At 38.0% G+C, this 20444-nt stretch overlaps 1 protein-coding gene across 3 annotated transcripts in view; it reads left to right on the top strand.

Moving 5' to 3' along the window:
* PPP2R5E (protein phosphatase 2, regulatory subunit B', epsilon isoform) overlaps positions 1–20444 on the top strand; it is a 222240-nt gene that overhangs the window by 153994 nt on the left and 47802 nt on the right. For all 3 annotated transcript variants that reach the window (XM_006891792.1, XM_006891794.1, XM_006891793.1), the window contains exons 4-5: positions 4951–5052; positions 17478–17570. In XM_006891792.1, the coding sequence (XP_006891854.1) occupies positions 4951–5052; positions 17478–17570 (195 nt within the window). The remainder of the gene's footprint in view (positions 1–4950; positions 5053–17477; positions 17571–20444) is intronic.

The following is a 20444-nucleotide window of genomic DNA, read 5'->3' as shown; positions in this document are numbered from 1 at the left end:
CTATGAGTCGGAAACGACTCGATGGCACATAACAACAACAACCACCTTTTTCCTGTTGCTTCCCGGAGAAAGGAGAAAGTCACACATTCATTCATAGGGTCCCTATGAATTGTCAACAACAGCAACAATCATCTTTTTCAGCGTAATGTCTTTCTCCAAAGATACTAGTCTAGACTTAAAAACAAAACACAAGAAGCTCGATAAAGAAATCCTTCTAGTATACTTTCAAACTTTCTTTTGTTCATTTTGTTAATGCATTCCTGAGTGAGTAAAAGTTTTTGGCTAGTTTCCCGAATATTTAAATATATTATGAAGACATTTTAAAAATATCTGACTTCATTTTAAGATGGCCATGCAGACTATACAAAGTTCTGATGTATGATAAAGAATGATACTGGTTGTTCGTCATGATTGTAATACATTTGTATTCAAATGACACTGCTATTACCTGTTTAATAGTCCATTTAACCCTGGACTGTAAATCACAAGTGGCTGCAAAAGATAAAGGACAGTTTAATGGAAGCAAATTTACTATTTATTATTGTGGCTGTTAGCCATTTTTAGGGCTTGGAAGTCTTGAGACTGTTGAAAACAGTGACCCAAATTATACTTGGCATATATAGAAATACTGCAGATACATCAGGAGAATTTATCCATGTATGATTTGATTTTAAATTCATAATTTTAGAGCTTTACTGTACAGTTAAGCAGTGGTCCATTTATTCAATCTTTCATTCATTCATGAACTAGACTCTTAAAGAAATTTTGTGAGACTTTGCTTTTTAATTCTCCTGACAGCAGTACTCTTGTTCAAAAGCCCATTTTAATTTTGAAATGAAGATCCTAACTCACTTACTGCCTACGTTTTTAGACTTACCTGGCATATTCAGAAATGAATAAAAGCTCCTGCCTAGTGTAGTTTAATTCTTTTCACCTTAAAAATAGTTATCCACTGTAATAAAGCTTTTATTTCCATTTAGTTATTTGTGTGTATTCTTATCTTTATAGTTAGAATCACACATTATTACTATTATTTATATTTTTTTTTTTTTGCTTCCATATATCCGCCTCTTTTAATGCTGCACTACTGCTGTACCCTCAGAAGTTGGGCATAGAAGTTATTTCCATTTTTCTAACATTTGGGGAGAGTTTCCCAAATAATAACTAACTTCTCAAGTTTTATATTGAATGCCTATTATATAAAGGTTCATGGATGGGAGAAGTGGTCCATTCACTGATTAATGGCCTTTTTATTAAGAGCCTGTCATATGCAATGCTGTGTCAAAGCTTTGTTTATCTGAATGTCACAGGGTCTGTTTTGTAATCCTTTCCAGGGTATCTATACTTCTTCACTTATTCTAGTATTTACTATTTCTTCCATCTTCTGTCTGACTTTCTTGTTCTAATTCTTGTTAGATCTCTATAGCCATTTTTGTTGATAGATGCAGTATACTCCAGTCAGTGCTCATCTTAGTAAATCTCTCTTTGTTATTTTAAAAACATTGTCTGCTCTTAATTCTAGGAACTCCAGCCTGTAGCGCATTTCTTTTCTTTGTAGCTCCTTGCTCCTTTTTACTTTGTTATCTTGACCTTTCTTTTCTTCTTCTTCTTCTTCTTCTTCTTCTTCCTGATTCTAACTACTGGGCTCCTTTTTCTTTTTAATTCCTATGATGTTGAAATATCTCATAAATGTTGAATGAATGAATAAACCAGTTGGCTGGGTAGTGAGGATACAAGTAAGATCTTAAATGATAAGACTGACAAAAGGCTTCTGGGTAAACTGGTAGCATAAAAAGCATAAAGCAGTAGTCGGGGAGGCTCCAGTGAGATGATAGCCTTTGAATCAAGCCTGGGAAGTTAAGTAGATTCTGGGAGAGATGTGGAAACAACTTCCACCTGAAGGAACAGAGTGTACACAGACATGGAGGAGTGAACCTGAGCATGCTCTAGAATACAGAGAGTACTATTAAAGGGATCACTGGCAATTTATAAGAGGAGAGAGTGCAGCAGGGAACCAACTGAAGAGATAGGCCTGGGCACATGGTTAAGGGAGTTGGACATGCTCTATGGTTAGTGTTTTTCCAAGTGTTGTTCAGAACTAAGACCAATAGTTTTCTGACTTTTGCTGCAAATATAGACTACTGAAGAGGAGATGCAGGAGCAGGTTGTCTATTCTAGTAAGTCTTGTGATACTACTCTTAACCAGTAGTCATGCCACTCAAGGCAGAGAACTCTGTGGTCTACACTGGGAGAAGTAGTTCAGGTATCCTGATGCTCAGATTTACTTGTTAGAGGTCACAATGGCAGTGGACATGTGGAGAAAGTATAGGAAGAGGGCAGGGCTAGAGCCCTGAGAGGCCCAACAGAAGACTTTCAATCAGTGTAAAAGAGTATTTCTGAGGTCTGGTCTTGCTTCACGTGGTAACTGGGAATCATGGCTCAGGCTCATACACTTTATTTTCTTTTTTTGATGAAAGAGGGGTCAAAAGAAAGGTCGACTCCCACATGCAGTACCTCATTTGCATGTGTCTGGAGTCTTGGAAGCTTGACTACCCTACGTTCTCCTACAAATGGACCTTGAGAATGTGTTTGGAGGTTCTAGCAGGGAAGCTTGTATACCCTTGACTGAAGGACGGTCTTCCTATGGTCTTCTTTCTATCGGGGATTGTCGTCCTCTTCAGCTGAGTGCACAGCTTCGGGAAGGACGCACATGCATCGGTGAGGGAGGAAGGGGACACCCGCCTAGCCAACCAGATGAGCCGAATCAACCCTGGCGATCACTGGGGTGACAGATGTCACAGCCAGATCGCCCTCACATCTGCTTATACACTGTCTTTTTTTTTTATAAAGTGTTTATTATTATTATTATTATTCATTTCAGTGAAAAGTTACAGACTTCGGATCTCCATTCATTCATTGTCCCCACCCACCCCTCCCCCACAATACTCTCCCCTCTTGAAAAATTCTTTCATCGTTTTACAATCCCTCCCCCCAGGTCCACTCCAACATGCAGCCTTTGCACTGGACTCGCATCATGACAAAAATGTCTAATCACATATCCCCTTTTAAACAGTTTTCTCCCTCATCTGTTTCAATGCAGTATACATTATTTAACCCATCTTTCTCAGCCGCCGCCCCCCCCCCCCATGTCAGTCCTGTTTTACAACAGTGGCACCATGCCGTGTTTATCCTTTTGTGACTGAGATACTACACTTAACATAAAGTCCTCCCAGGTCATTTTTAATACCATTGCATGAGTTCCTTGTTTTTCAGTGCAGCGTGATATTCCATTGTGTGAATATACCACAGCTTCTCTATCCATTTGTTTGTCGATGGGCACTTACGTTGTTTCCAACTCCTTGATATTGTGAACAAAGCTGCAATAAACATGGATGTGCATATATCGTTCATACACTTTCTATAGAGAAAATTCATTCATTGTCACTGAGCCAGAACCAGCCATAGCCATAGCCAGTCCTCCAGTGAGTTTTCAGAGGCTGTAAATTGAATGGGAGGAGATTGCCCATCTTTTTCATACAGAGCCACTGGTGGATTTGAACAGCAAAAGAGGCACTACCTTTGGTTTAGCAGCATGGCACCCTACGGACTACACCGACAGAGGTCTGGTGGAGATTATTGTTGTGTTGTTGAGTCACAACTGAATCACAGCTAACCATCCAGCAGGTTTCCAGAGGCAGTCATCAAATCACATGAGAGTTGATTGCCCATCTTTCTCCTGGTGAATTCAAACCATGTGCCTTTGAGTTCGCAGCACAGCCCCTTATCACTACCGCACTCCCTGGTGGAGGTAAGAGTGATTTTAAATATAAGCTCTATGAAGTTGGAGATATCTGTGTTTTTGGTTCCCTACTATTTCCCCCAGTGCCTAGAACAGTGTGTGCACGTAATAGGAAAGTAATAAATATTCTACTGAATAGAGAAATACATTTAAAATACATGAACCTTCAAAGTCCTGTCCTCCTTTACTCTTTCCAGGAAGCATATTCTAGCTCTATATTTTCTGCATTAGATAGCCAGTCTTCCAAGGGCTTCTGGTCCAGTCTATCCTGCCCTCCCTCTGTTGTCCATCCTGTCCCCGGCTCTTTTCTTTCCTTCTACACACATTTCCCTTTTATTTTGCTTTATTCTTTGAACCTGCAAGTATATTTGAGTATTAGGATACAGGGCATGAATTAAATAGGGTGGAAAGATAGAAAATGGAAAAAAGAGTCAAAAGAATAATAACAGGAATATTAACAATAGCATTTTTGCTGCAGAAAGCATTTCATCTATGGATAAATAGCAGGTTAGCAAAATGAATCTCCCAGCTTTTTTATTTTCTATATCAGCAGCTAACCACTGTGGTCTTTCTTTGAATAACTAGTATTTAATTGGGAAATTATCTGTGGATGGACTAATTATGGAAATTTGTACCACAAGTAGTCATCATGAGTTGTATTTTGTAAGCCAACTGAGGACAAACTAAGAATCATGTTAAGCATGGTAGAAAGATTCTGAAATAGCTTTTCTGACTCACTAAATTCCTGAAACTCCATCATTAGTTTAATAGGTCATTTGCAAATGGCAGATACATCTGAGAAGGGACGTACATAAAGCCCATTAGCAGTTATTCATATTAGTGTAAATTGGTTAATTAGAAGCATGCTTAACTGGTAAGTAACCTAAAGCAGATTTTATTGGAAAGTCACTGCAACCTGGGAAAGGGAGTGCCAGGTAAGGAGATGAACACTGGTGGAGAAGTTAAAAAAATTCTACCATATGATACTTGGTTTTGCCATGTGATTATTCTTGTCCCGAAACCCAACAGAAAGAGATCCTGATTCTAGCTTATGCACCATAAACTGGGTCCCCTTCAACTGGCTACAAAGTGGTTGTGTAAGGTTGCCCGGAAATTGTTTCCTGCTAACGCTGCTGCTTGTTTATTTTTAGGTATCTTGCAATATATTCAGAACTCTCCCTCCTAGTGACAGCAATGAATTTGATCCAGAAGAAGATGAACCTACCCTTGAGGCATCGTGGCCACACTTACAGGTATTTAGAACTACCATGTGTTGTAAAAGTCCATTAACTCATTAAATGGTTAGCATGAGAATTCCTTTAAGGCCATTATTCATCAAGAAAAAAAATGAAAGTATATTAATGGAATGTGAGAGATGGCTTTTCATGTTTCTTACTCCTGCTAATTAGGATGCCAAAAGAATGCAGTAGTGAGTTAGAACGCTTTGTTTGCTTTTTCCCATATTGCAGTCCTAGTCAGCTCTTACTGTAGCTTCTCTGTGATCTTGTCCACTGGGGGCTTGAATAAGAATAGGATCTATGTCACATTATTGTTAGTTGAATGTGATTAGGTCAAAGAGTACGTATCTCATTTTTAGCAGTAGCTACCCTCGGGACTTTTTATGCCTGTCTTCATGATAACCACAAATGTGTTTCCTTTAGCCTGCAAGGACAAAATAGCAAATTGAAACAGCTATTTCTTTCACAATGTTGCAGAGAAGAGCAACATCGGGGAGAAATCTTATGTGAAGGCCCATTTTCCCTTGCAAGGAGAAGGCATATTTTCCAGTCATTCTCATTTGCTGGGAAGGATCAGGGGCCCTTCTGTACCTGGTTTCCCAGCACCAGGCTATCTATATTGTATTTGCATGTATATACTGGTCATTGTCCAACTTCTTCTCTTCTAGCTGTCTTCTCTCAAGAACAGCATTTCTCAAAAGAGGAGAGCAAGGAAGTCCAAATGTAATGAACCCCAGAGGCATCTTTCCACTGAGTTGGAGTGTCCTCAGAGGCAGGATGACAAATATAATTTGGTACATTCTCACCCCTAGGCAGAAACCACTGTGTCTATGCAGAAGCGTGCTTGTGGTTAATCGTGTTTTGAATAGCAGAAAACTGTGCAGCAAGGAGAGAGATGGTCTAGAGATATTGTAAGAACCTCCCCCGCTCATACCCCTGAATTTTTGACATAAATTTGCAACTTTACTTGTCCAATTTTGTCAACTCAGGCCTGTTATAGCTACATAGCATTCTATTTCCCCTACTTATGGAAAGAGCTTTAGGGGAGGACTCTGTTTTCTCCTTTCTTACCCAGGCATATTATGCATATGTATTCCTTACCACCAATGCCAAGATTGGGTAAATTAATTACAGCACTGTAGTTGATTTACTATCTCAGGTTTGATTTTTTTTTTTTAAGGTGCTAGACATACTATTTACAATCCAGGAAATTTTCAAAACTATTTGTGCTTTTTATAGTTTCATCACAGATTGTGACAGAGGTGCCCCCCCTCCCCCCCTTTTACTCTTTTGGATTAAATGAGTTTCTTGTGATGTCTTCTTCTTCTTGTTTGGCACGAATTCAAAGAATTGCAGTTTAGTCTGGGAGAAACTTGAAAAAAGAGGTAGTCTCAGAAAGTGCCACATATTGGTCAAGAAAATGGAGAGAAAGGGTTTGAAAACATTCATTTCACCTTTTCCTGCCATCTTGGAGCACGTGAAGGCCTCCTGGGAGCAGGACTTCTAAACCACAGAGATGGCTGGGAGGCTGTGGTAAAAAGCCACTTTTTTTTTTTTTTTTGCTAAGCCACTTTTGCTAGCTGTAAAATGAGATCTCCAGAAGCAGAGGGAGCACACAGCTCTTCTTAAAATTGAAGGTGTTTATGCCTGAGATGAAACAGAATTCTATTTAAGCAAGAGATGTGCTTATGTTTACAAAGCAAAAAAAGAATACAGTGACTCCTGGTGGCAGACATAACAAAACCAGAGCAGTCTGGGGAAAGGTAACTTGTGCCCAAGGAAATGGCAGCATGATTCTGGCCAACTTTTGGAGCAACCCTCCTGCTAAGGTCATTGGATGCAGAATCTGTGCGATGCAGATTTAAACTTCTGAAAAACAAATAAATAAAATTATGCATTAAAAAAATTAATTTACCATGCTAGCATCCAGAGAAGAGACTGTAGATCATTTTTAACATTTAACATTTTCCAGAGCTCTTGAATGCCCTAAATTGTGGTCACCAAAAAGCATGTAAATTTCCCCTAAAATGTTTAGTAAAATTTAACTCATTATTTCAGTTAATCCTTCCTATACTTAATGACTCTATAAAATAAAGACTATATGGATTTCTGCACCCATTAAAGGAAATACTGCCACCCAAAAGACTTGATTACATGGTCTTCCTTGCTATAACATCAATAATTATTTCATCTGAAACTGTAAGATCAACAACAGTGAGCAATAATGATCAGACCTGTACCCTTTTGTATATCAAGTCACAAATTATATTCCATAGTGAGTTGGTTTTATCTCTTTGACAGTCTCTTTTTTAGCTAATGGTAAATATAAGTAATTGATACTGGGTCAGATGAAGGAAACCTACTCTTATAATACAGAAATTAATTCTTAGTTATGATAAAGGTCATATAGTAAGAGTGGGGTGCAGCATCTCCGAGGTGGTGAGGACGGTGAAGGACAGGGCATGGTTCAGAGTGATGACACCTCATAGAAGCAACAGCACTGTTGTTTTTATCACTCAGTCCCTGTTTTTCATCACTTACTAAACCAGTTTGTAAAGTTCACAGTGCCTTTTTTCTAGTCTCTCCCTGTCTTAAAGGTCTGCTGAGACCTAGTCACCATGATGACCCTATTATGCGAACTACTGTTGGCATAATTTCCACGTCACAACAACACACAAGCAGCACAATACAGCAAAGTGTCAGACAAATAAATGCGAGTCCACTTGACTTTATTTTGGATTGTTTTTCTGCGTAGTAAACCATATTGTCCAATTCAGAATACCACTACTAGTCCATTTCAGCACACCAGTGTCCGGAGAGTTGATGCCTTTGCGCTGTGGTGCTGGAGAAGAGTGTTGAATATACCATGGACTGCTAGGAGGAAAAACAGGTTTGTCCTGGAGAGGGTGAACCAGAATGCTCCTTGGAGTCAAGGATTCTGAAGCTTTGTCTGACATACTTTGGGCTTGTTGCAAGGGGGGACTGGTCCTTGGAGAGGGACATCATGTTTGGGAGAGTGGAGGGACGGCACAGGAGAGGAAGACTCTCGATGAGATGGATCGATTATGTGAGTGGAGTCGTGGGAATGAGTGTGTCTGAGACGGCGAGGTTGGTAGAGGATAGAACGGCGTTTAGGGCTCTTGTACATAGGATCGCTATGAGTCGCAAGTGATTCGATGGCACAAAACAACAACAACAACAACAACAACAACAACAACAACATTTCATTGTTTGAAAACTTCCAGTTTTCCTAAATTCTTTCTTTATACATTTCATGCTCTGACTATTAGAGGATATGTGTAGCTTTTTCTTCTCTTCATTTTGAGTCTTGCAACTTAAGCAAATGAAGGTTCTGGGAAAGTTTTACTCCTTTTGTGTCACTTTGGCAGATTCTACTTTGAGCAGGCAGTTCTTCTCCAGGAATGTTGTAAGTAACCTCCAACCTGAAGGATTGATTCATCTTTGATACTAAATAAGATAATGTTCTCCTGATTTTTCGTTGGGTAGTTTTTTTTTAGAAGATAGGTAGTACCTTCTTCCTAATCTCTCTTAGTGTAGACTTCATCTTACTTGCATGCACAAGCAACACCCTTGTGAACCAGAAGTCAGGAGATCAAGAGACATACTGCATTGGGAGAGTCTGCAATCAGGGATGAGGAACAATGATATCAGTTTGAGGACTGAGGTGCTCCTGATTCAGTCTTTTTAGTCACATGCTATGCATCTGAAAGCTGGATAGTGAATAAGTCTGACAGGAGATGATGCCGTTGAGCTTTGTACAGAATACCGCATGCACTTCCAAGAGAACAGATATGTCTTACAGAAAGTGCAGCCAGAATGCTCTTTGGAAGCAAAGATAAGAAAGCTTCATCTCCCATAGATTGGTCATGTTGCTAGGAGAGTCTGTTCCTTAGAGAGGAACATCGTGCTTGGCAAGGTGAACGAGGGGAAGACCTCAGCCAGATGGATTGATACAGTAACTGCAGCAGTGGGCTCAGTGTGTGAGAGATGATGAGGATAGCACAGGATAGGGAAGAGTTGAGATTAGTTGTTTATAGGGTCACTATGAGTTGTACTGAACTGGACAACATCTAACAACAACAACTTGGTGAAGAAGGTCTGTTGAGACCGATTCAGCATTGATGCCCCTCCTTTTATGTGAAATACTGTTGGCATGGTTTCCATATACAAGCCAGCACAATACAAGTAACTGATAGACAAGTGGTGTATTATCTATATTTACATTTGTGTGTTTTCTGAAGCTGGGTTTACTTTTCAAGTAGAACACGATTTTGCTAGAATTGTATTTACAATTAAGGAATTGTCTTTGGATGCTTTACAGTTGAGGCTGGAGCACAGAAATTCTAGGGTCTCTACTTGGGATCCTTGGAGACTTCACTAATGTGCCCTTGAAATGTAATTTATTTTCTACAATCCCCAGTCTTTCTCTAGTAACTCAAGGGAGATTTTTGATACTGAGGTAAAGTTTGTCCCTTATGTGCAGATAATATGTAACCTTATTAATAAATGTCTGAAGTTTCCACCAAGCCATTTCAACCTAACTGCTTTCAAGGGATTGGAAAGGGCTGAGTGTTCTTTGCCAGTCTCACTATGAAGCTGTGCCAGCCCACAGTTCAGACTGGAGCATAAAAACCATACCACTTTGTGGAAATTAAGAGAGCTTTTAAACCCTCTTTTATGGGATCATTTGAATAAAGCTGACATAAGTTGTTGGTAAATAGTTTAACGACTGGTGTATTGAAGGAAAAGCATCTTTATCAAGTATTTGGACTTATGTATTTTTCTCACTGAAAGAATACTGTGCTTGACAGCAGACCATTAAGAAAGAAGGCTTTCTACAGCCGACTCCAAAGAGAAGAATACCATTCACAAAGAAGTAAAACATTATGTGAATGTCTTAAGTGTTAATTTAGAACCTGAAGTCACAAGATTATTCTAAAATGTCTGTGGGTCAGTGTAATCTGTTAGACTATTAAAATATCTTGGACTGAATTCCCATTAGCCTCCAGTCCATGTCTATTTTTATAATAATATACCATATCATCTACTCTTTCCTACTTTGCTGAGATTTTTTTTCCGGTTTTTTTTTTTTTTTCCTTTTCTTTTTTTTTTAGGCTGAGCACAGTGTACTTTATTGATGATACATGATAGGATGGGCTCTCCTATTTTTTCCCCTTCTTTTATAATAATGTTTTTGTTGTACATTTACTTCCCTTCGTCCCCTTTCTTTCCTCACTCCCCTAGCCCATCCAGCAATGCACCTTTTGTTCCAGATGTTGTCATAATATCATATTCCTTCCAGACAGTTCTTCTCCTCATCTCTTCTACTGAAGTGTTCATTATCTATCCATCTTCCCATTCTCTGCCTACTCACTCCCCCATCTTTCCTATTTTTCTTCTTTTATTTATTTATTCATTGTTGTACGTTTTCTTCTTTCCCCCTTCCCCCCCCAACCCTGCAGTGAACCCCTTGTTCCAAGATTACTCTCATACATATAATACATAATCATGTATTCTTTTCGGAAGATTCTTCCCCTCATTTATTCTGATGCAGTGTTCATTATCTGTCATTCTTTCCCCATTCTCTCCCCAACCTCACCCATGTCTGTCATATTTTATAATAGTGATTATTATTATTACGTGCTGTCGTGTCACCTGCAACTCATAGAGATCCTATGTACAACAAACCTAAACCTTGCTCTATCCTGTGCCGATCTCACTGTCTCTGATACACCTACCACCATTACCCCAGTCACTGAATCAGTCCATCTCATCAAGGGTCTTCCTCTCTTGCACTGTTTCTCCACCCTTGCAAGCATGATGTCCTTCTCCAAGGACTGGTCCCATCTTGCAACAAGTGGTATTAGTCTTTTTGTGACTAAAATATTTCACTTAGCATGATATCGTTGGCACTCCCCCATGTTTTGTAATATTTTATTATTTCATTGTTTTTCAATGATGCATAATATTCCATAGCATGAATGTACCCTAGTTTTTTAGCCATTCATTTATTGAGTGGCATTTGGATTACTTCCATCTTTTTATCATTTTGAATAATGTAGCAGTAAACATGAGTGTGCATACATCTGTTTTGAGTTGTGATTCTGGTTCCTTTAGGGTTTATTCCCAGTAGTAGAACTGCTGAGTTAAAGGTATGTTTTTTTCTAACTTTTTGAGAAAAGTCCAAACTGCCTTCCAGAGCAGTTGTACCATTTTACATTCCCACTAGCTGTGAATAAGGGTTCCAATCACTCCACAACTGCCAGCATTTGTTCGTTTACTTTGCTGAGATTTACCGTAATATTTATAAAAGCAATGGTGAGTAAAACGACTGTTGCCTCAGCCCATATCAAAGCAGTGTAGTTAGTTTAATAGTTATTTGTCACTGTCAGTTCTCCTGCAACTTAACAGCAACACCCTGATGGGGATAAAAGCATGATGGAGATACACCACTCTGGGAGAGGATCAGAGAGTCAGTCCAGCTCAATTTTATTGGGATCTGTAGTGCACTTACATACACAGGAAGACAGGATAGGGCAGTCTTACAGACATGGGACATGAGGATTGGTTGAGAGAACCTCAGCCTCCTGCGGACCACTCCCAGCTCATTGGACGAGGCTGCCCTCTTCCCAGGTGGCGAGCTTTCTCAAGCAGGTACATCCAAACATGGGAGCATTCTTTAGCATTCTTTACCCTGCATTAAAGGCCGTTGGGAGGCTTGCACGTATCTTGAGCTTACGCGATCTGTCCTGGCCAAAGGCCCTTCCTTCCTCCTCAGCATCCTGCAACAGTTAATTGTCATGGTATTCTTCTTTGCCATGCACTTAAAATGAGAAATGGAAGTGAAGCCATTTTAATATGAATGTATTTGAAGAAGAGTAAAGATTATTTTATTAAATCTTGACATTTTAATATGCCCTTTTTTCTGTTTCTAGATGAAAATTACTAATAAATCATATCTGTTTCTTATTGAAGTGTATTGGGTAGCTTGTTTAAAGGCACTTAGGTGATTGTTTTGAGTTGAAAACTAACTGCCTTTTTCTTAAAATACTGCATTTTGCTCGAAGAGCACCTGATAGACAACCTATGGTTTGTCTGATTTCGCTGTCTTCTAAAACAAGGAAAGCAGTTGACAGTGTTTTATGGTTAAAATTAAAGATTTAAAGTAGAAAACTTCTCTTTGCCATTTTGAACAGGATAACCTCCCAGAAGCATAGAATTTTTAAATAAACATTGGAAATAAATCTAAAGAATGTTATTTTTTAAAAAAATATTGCATAAATTCAGTGGGCCAGTATCTAAAAGGTCTATAAAACTCAGTGGACCATATTTTCTAGTCAGTTAATGAAGTCTGAAAATGATACTGAGATAAAATAGTCAAAGTGCAAGACAGAACTTCACAATTGTTATTGAGATGAGGCGATATCCCATTGTTGTTTTGATTTGCATTGCTCTGTTACTAGGGATTTTGAACATTTCTTCATGTGTTTTTGACTATCAGAATTTCTTCTTTGGTAAAGTCTCTATTGATATCATGTGTCCATATTGCAATTGGGTTATTTACCTTTTTCTTGCTAAGATTTCTATAAATTTTAGATATAAGTCCCTTATCAGTTATGTCTTTGCTAAATATTTTCCTAGTCTATGGGCTTCCTTTTTATGCTTTTGAAGAAGTTTTTTTGATTATGTAAGGATTCAATTTTTAGAAGGTCCTACTCATCTATTTTATCCTCTCCTGGATGTCACTTTTTCATTATGCTTAGAATTCTGTTTATGCTGTAGAAAATGTGTAACAATGAATAAACAAAAACCCAACCTTTCTATAAACAATTTTCCAAATCACAATTAAAAAACAACAACCCAACAAAAATGCTGTATTGCTGTTGTTGTTGTTTTTATGTGCTGTCAGGACGCTTAAGACTCATAGTGACCCTATATACAAGAGCCCTTAAACCCTCATTGTCTCTGAGCCAACCTCATTGTCTCTGACACACCTACTCCTATTACCTCAATCACTGAATCAATCCATCTCATCAACGGTCTTCCTCTCTTGCACTGTATCTCCACCCTCCCAAACATGATGTCTCTCTCCAAGGACTGGTCCCTCCTTGCAACATGCCCAATTGTATGTCAGATGTAGTGTCAGAATCTTTGCCTCCAAGGAGCAGCTCGGTTTCACCCTCTCCAGGGCAAACTTGTTTGTTCTCCTAGCATTCCATGGTTTTCAGCACTCTTCTCGAGCACCACAGCTCAAAGGCATCAATTCTCTTTCTGTCATCCCTAGTCATTGTCTAGCTCTCTAACACATAGCACACAAGTGTGAAGACTGTTGCCCAGATCACGCGCACATTATTCGCCAGCCTGACGTCATTGCTATTTAGTACTCTGGAGAGGTCCCTGACAGCTGACTTTCCCAATGGCATTCGTATCTTGATTTCCTGGCTGCTGGCACCAAGAGTGTTGATTGTGGAGTCAAGCACACTAAAGCTGTGTACAATCTCAATCTCTTTACCATCCATCCTGATGCGGCCAATTGGTCCAGTGGTGAGAATCTTTGATTTTTTGATATTGAAGGCTGCAGTCCTTGACCTTTTGCAGCAAGTGATTCAAGTCCTCCTCAGTTTCAGCAAGCAGGGTTGTGTCATCTGCATAACGCGGATCGTTGATGAATTTTCTACCAATTCTGATGCCACACTTGTTCTCATAGAGCCCAGCCTCCCAGGTAATCTGTTCTGCAAATAGGTTGAAAAGGTATGGAAATAGGACACATCCCTGACATACACCGTTCCAAATTTTGAACCATGCAATGTTTTCTTGCTTCGTTCTGAGGACTGCCTCTTGGTCCAAGTATAGGTTTCGTATTAGCACAGTCAAGTGTTCTGGAATTCCCATTCTTCTCAGAGTTAGCCAGAGTCAAATGCCTTTGCATAACAATGAAACATAAATAAACAGTCCTCTGGTACTCCCTGCTCTCAGCCATGATCCCTCTACTGTTAGCTACAGTATCCCTAGTACGACGACCCTTTTCAAAGCCAGCCTGCACTTCTGGCAGTTATCTGTTGATGCGTTGTTCCAGTTGTTTTTAGATAATTTTTCAGCAGAATTTTGCTTGCATGTAATATCAGTGATATTGTCCAATAATTTCCACACTCTGTTGGGTCACCTTTGGAATGGGAACAAATATAGATCTCTTCCAGTTAGTTGGCCAAGTGGTTGTTCTCCAGATTTCCTGACACAAATTGTAGAGCACATCTAGGGAAGCATCTGTTAAATATGTCAGTTGTTATACCCTCAATTCCTGGGGCTTTATTTTTTGCCAGTTCCTTCAGTGCAGCTTGAATTCCTCACCATCATCACCATAGTTTCTTGCTCATATGTTGTTTCATGAAATTCTTCTGTGTCTGCCCATTCCTTTTGGTACAATGACTTTTTATACTCTTTCCATCTTCTTTTGATACTTCCTGGATCATTTAATATTCTTCCCAAATCATCCTTGACTATAGCAACTCAAGGTTTGAATTTGTTCTTCAATTCCTTGAGTTTAAGAAATTCTGAGCAAGTTTGGCCCTTTTGATTTTCTGATTCTAGCTCCTTGCACATTTCATTGTAATATTTTACTTTGTCTTCCCTCACTGCCTTTTGAAATTTCTTCAGCTCTTTACTATCTTGAATTCTTTCCTGTGCTTTGGCTTCTTGGTGCTCTAGTGCAGTATTCAGAATCACTTCTGACATCCATTTTGGTCCTTTTTTGGTCCTCTGTCTTTGTAGTGACCTTTTGCACTCTTCCTGGATAAAACTCTTGATATCAACCAGTCAGCAGCCAAGGTGTTTGGAATCACAGAAGGCCATAAAGCTTGAGATATAAGCTATCAGATCAAGGGCTGGACAACAGGGGATAGGTGTTGAAGGGAGTGGGTGGGAATGGAAGGGGATGCTGGTGGATGGTGGAGCAGGGAAATAAGTGGGTCAAGACACTTGTGTCAGGGGCGAGGACAGCTAAGAATCTAATGTTAATTCCACAATTGGGAAATAATCTTTTTTTCCGTAAAATGCTTCTCTGTCTGATACTTTACTAAATCTGAGTATTTAGATTAAGACAGACTAGGAATAAGGATTGGCCATCCACTTCTGAAATATGTACAATAGAACACACGTAAACTAACAGGGCAACTGAGAGGGAGCTTTCAAGTATGGAAATACAAAGGAAGAATATAAGAAGACACTGGTGATTGGAACATTGAATGTGAGAACTGTGAATGTAGGAAAATTGAATATCGTTAAGGAAGAAATGGAACGCATAAATACTGCCATACTAGGTATTGCGGAGATGAGGTGGACTGGCATAGGGAATCATATGATCTATTACTCCAGAGATGAAAAGGTGTGGGGAAATGGGATTGCTTTCATAGTTAAAAAAGTCATTTCTAGATCTGTCTTGAAATACAATATTGTGAGTGACAGGATAATGTCCATACACATACAAGGAAGTCCGTTGAATACTACTATCGTTGAGATATAAGCACTAACAACCAGAGCCAAAGCAGAGGAAATAGAGAATTCCCACCAACTTTTTAGAGAATATGCAATCAAGATGCATTAATAATAATGGGTAACTGGAATGCAAAGTTGGGAACAGAGAAGTATAAGTTGTTGGAAATCATGGACTTGGTGACAGAAATGAAGCTGGAGATAGAATGACTGAATTTTGCACAATCAACGACTTATTCATTGCATATACATTTTATAAGAAACATAAATGGAGGTTATGCACATGGATTTCACCTGATGGTATGCATAGGAATCAGATTGATTACATCTGTGGAAAGAGCCACTGGAGAAGCTCAATATCAGCTGTGAAAACTAGGCCAGGTACTGCTCATATGCAAGTTCAAGCTGAAGCTAAGGAAAATGAAATAAAATCCACAGGAACAAAAATAGGACCTTGAGTCTATTCCATCTGAATTTCAGAACCATTTGTGTGTGTGTGTGTGTGTGTGTGTGTATGAAAGATATTAAAGAATTTGCAAAAAATGAAACCGTGCTTCTTGATTTTTTTCTTCTTTCCCGGGGATGAGGGGTCCCCTAAAATGTATAATTTATATTGTATATTATTTTCTTTTAAGCTAAAATAATAAATAAATCTTTTTTATGCTCTATTTACTAAGAAAAGCTCTTTGAATCCTTAATTGTTTTTATATGTCAAGGAGACCAAAAAGCTTAAAAATACTATTAAAAGGAGTAAAGATAATGATGCTAAGCTCTAGTCACTGTGCTGACTGTTCTACATATTTTACTTTTCAGCATTTAATTCTAGGTATTATCATCCCATTTTACAAAGGAAGAGAGAAAAGTCTCTACTTAATCCAACATTCCATAGTTAGTGAGATTATCTTACGTAGCATTTCATAGTTACTAATGAGCAGAGCTAATTATACGACCAGAACTTTTAACAGTTCCGGTCTTGACTCGTATTCTGGACTTCAACAGGATCTAGTGTAGGTTTTAATATAAATTTATGGTACAGAGAACATAAACAAGAAACACTGTTTATCAGAAGAGTTATTTGAAGTTGCTTGCTTCCTTAATGTTTTCCAGGTGAGAACATTGTGATAGATTATTATATTTCTAGTAATTGTACTGTTGATTCATCACTGACTCATAGCTGATTTTCCAGTGGGTTTTAAGAGAAAGTAAATGGTACAGGAAGAGATTGCCTATCGTTCTCTTACAATGTTTTGATTGTTAAGAATGGTATTAAATTACCATAATTTTATGTAAGGAAAGTTGACTATCAACGACCTATAATGTTTAGATACCTTTTGATATAGTAATGCCAATTTGAGGAATATATTCATGACATAATTGACAAATAGATACCAATGCTTTATATTATTCATATTGCAAAAGAATTTGAAACAGAAGTACTTTAGAAATGTACAAGCATAGATTAGTTAAATCAATAATAAGTAATAGAATTATTCTTTGTAGGGTGTGTATAATAGACTACTTACAGCTATTAACAGTCGTGGCTTAAATATTGTTGACAAAATTCTTTCAGTTGCTTGATTATATATATGAAATTATGGAAGTTAGCAAAACTGTAGAAAAATTTGTAATACACTGGTATATTGTACAAGTACAGAGAAAAATTGATGTATACATTAAAATGTTAAGTGATTATTTTAGAATGATACAATTATTAAAGATTGTTATGTGGTTATATTTTTAAATTTTCAATTTAGAACATTAAGAAACATAAATGTAAATCATAACAAAGACTAACATGACTTGTAGATTGACATTAAAGTCCAATTTTCCCAAGCTCTAATGACATATTTAGTGTTTAGGCTTTTTTACAGTTATTAATACTATTCTCAGTTAGTCATACTTGGAAATTAATTAGTATCTGTTTATTTCAGCTTGTATATGAATTTTTCATACGATTTTTGGAAAGTCAAGAATTCCAGCCCAGCATTGCCAAAAAATACATAGATCAGAAATTTGTATTACAGGTAAGAAACTTTTTTGTAATGTGTGTATTTGTTTATTTTTTAAAATCTTGAAACTAAGGGTTAAGCACCCACTCAGTGACTCCAGTATCACTGGAGCAAATAAACAAACATTCATAAGTGAGTTTCCATTATTCCCCACTAAAGATCATAGCTGCTTCTTTAATTCATGATGGTGAAAACCAGTTGCAATTTAAGTAGTAGGAACTGCTAACCTGCAAACTCCTGTAGTTTTTTTTTAAAGTTTAATTATGAAAATAAATTTCATTTATACAAATATGTACATCTTTATATAACTTGAAAACGTATATTTATGTAAGAATTTTTAAGGAGCTATCACATAGATCTTTTAAAAACTTCACAGGCAACTCAAACTGCAGTGGCTGAATAATCTTTAATAATTAATCCATTGTACTGATGAACTTTCACTGCTAGCAAATAGCATAGCCTCACACTCCTCAATTTCCCTAAAGGGATTATCTCTTACTTCTGTGGGAATTTTCAGGGTGTGTGTAATTTTAATTTCATATTTTAGAACCACAAGCCACATATTTCTTTGTAACAGAGACTTGAGCCCCTTCGTGACATTGCATTTTTAGGTAACATACCTACATTCATGTTACTGGCATATATCTGTAAAAATGGACACTTGACAATGTTATTGTTTCTTTCTTTCTTGATAATGTTACTATTTCTTTTTGAGAAACCTCACCTAAAAAAAAATAGCTGTCTCACTTACTATTTGTATCTGTATCATCATCATCATCATCATCATCATCATCATCATCATCATGATTTTCAGCATAGATCATTGATTTGTTAGGAAATTGATCTCCTATTTCCTACCTGGGTAAAAACAGACTTCACTGTGACATCATCTCCATCCCTTTATAATAAATTCAGAATTTTGGATATATTAGGTTAAATGAAAACCTATACTTTGCCTGGTTTTGACAACTTTAAAAACAGTAGTTTCATATGGCTCAAGTTAGTAGAATCCTAAGCAAAGCTATCTACTGGCTAACAATGACTGAGAAGGGAGCAAATGTTTATTCAGTAGTGTATATAAGTGGAAAGTCTGATGACTTTGTGGCAAGGAGTTGTTGTACTGCCCACCCAAAGGCACATGGTTCAAATCTTCCAACTGCTTTGTGTAGCAAGTGGGACAGTCTCCTCCCATTAGATTTACTGTCTCTGAAAACCCCCTGGAGGGTCTGCTATAAGTCAGTTCTGACGTGAAGGTACATAACAACAGTGTGACTGAGAGGAATCAGATTGAGTTTACTTGTGCTCTGAGGTGAAAGGAAGCTTTGCTGCCTTGCCTGTGGGGCTCATTAGCACTCATATACCCCTGTGAAATACATAGGAACATGCTATTAAACTATATATACAATATATGCCTTTCGGGTATATTGGCGATACACTGCTAAGACATGTCTCGCACTTCGACACGGAAAACTGAAAAAAAGATGAGATTTTAGGTATAAATAAAAGACATAAGTACATATATCTCCTGGATCTTTGGGTAAATAGATTGGCCCAGATCCTTACTAAGGAGTGAAAAAGCATTTCAGACAAAGCAAAAATTTTGTCACAGCCTTGCATTTTATAATGAGGACCTTGCATTTAGATATGAGTGTATAGCATTCAGTGGGAGATCTTGTGGCCTACAGGGAAGGAGCTGCACTGCCATATGCAGGTGGTTCGAATCCAAATAGCTGGCCTGTGGGAGAAAGATGGTAATCTCCACCCGTGCAATTTATGATCTCTGAAAACCTGCTAGAAGGTCAGCTATGAAATAGTTCTGACTTGGCAGCATTGAACAACGTCATGATCAGAGATCTTTGCATGCCTTGTTTCATTTTATTTGTGCAGTATTCTTACAGGATGAAGATGGCTAAACTCTGGTGTCCATTTTAATACATATATTAATCTGAGGTCTGGATGAATTTAAGTTGCAGTAACTTTAGTGCAGGAGTAGCATAGGTGTTTTAGTACTAATGTTAGAACAGTTTTCTATCTTATTCATGATGTTCAGTAGAATTAGATGAAAATTCTACAGTAAAACCTTTGTTCTGTGAAGCTAGCAGAAAATAGCATGCAAGGCTCTAGCCAGCATGCTCTCCATGACAGAGGGCTACTGGAGACAATAAAACCTCTAATATTAGAGTGTCAGATAAACTCAGACGTGGAAGGTATCGGAGTTTAGCTCTTATCCAGTGTAACTGTCTCTTGAGACTTCGAAAAGATGAATTCTCTGATTACCTTGAAACTAAAGGCCACATCCACAGACAGCTTAATTTTTGTTACAACGTTTTTATGTTGGACATTTCTATATGTAGTCTTTTTTGGTGTTACTGTCTCCAGATCAGGCCATTAATATATTACCAGTCTTAACACAACTCTTCAGATTTTAGACCTCAACTTTTGTATTTGTTCTTTGGCTCCTTTTTCCTAGAAACTGGTTCCAAGTAGATGTTTATGGTCTCATTCAGAATAAATCCTGCTAAATAAATCTCATTCATTCTGTTATTATTGTCACACTAACTGAATCCATGTATTCTCTGAGTCTTATTTACCATTTATCAGTCTATGTTCTGTGTTGTAGACCAAGACGTTGGTTACATTAACCTTTTCTCCTTGTCTGCTTCTAAAGCTGACATCTTTTAGATGTTTCCATTTGCCACAGTACCTCAAATTTGTCAATCCAGTTCTGTTTGGAGTTGGTTTTTCTTTGGCCTAAGGCATCATGCACAATCAATGACTTATTCATAGCAAATACCTTTTTTAAGAGGCATAAACGCAGGTTATATACCTGGATTTCACCTGATGGCATGCATAGGAATCAGATCGATTACATATGTGGAAAGAACCGCT

This window comes from Elephantulus edwardii, unplaced genomic scaffold, assembly GCF_000299155.1.
Source record: "Elephantulus edwardii isolate Elephantulus edwardi_28Jun2011 unplaced genomic scaffold, EleEdw1.0 scaffold00104, whole genome shotgun sequence".
Taxonomy (NCBI): Eukaryota; Metazoa; Chordata; class Mammalia; order Macroscelidea; family Macroscelididae; genus Elephantulus; species Elephantulus edwardii.
The sequence above is the reverse complement of the archived record's forward strand: the minus strand, read 5'-3'. Positions and strand labels throughout refer to the sequence as shown.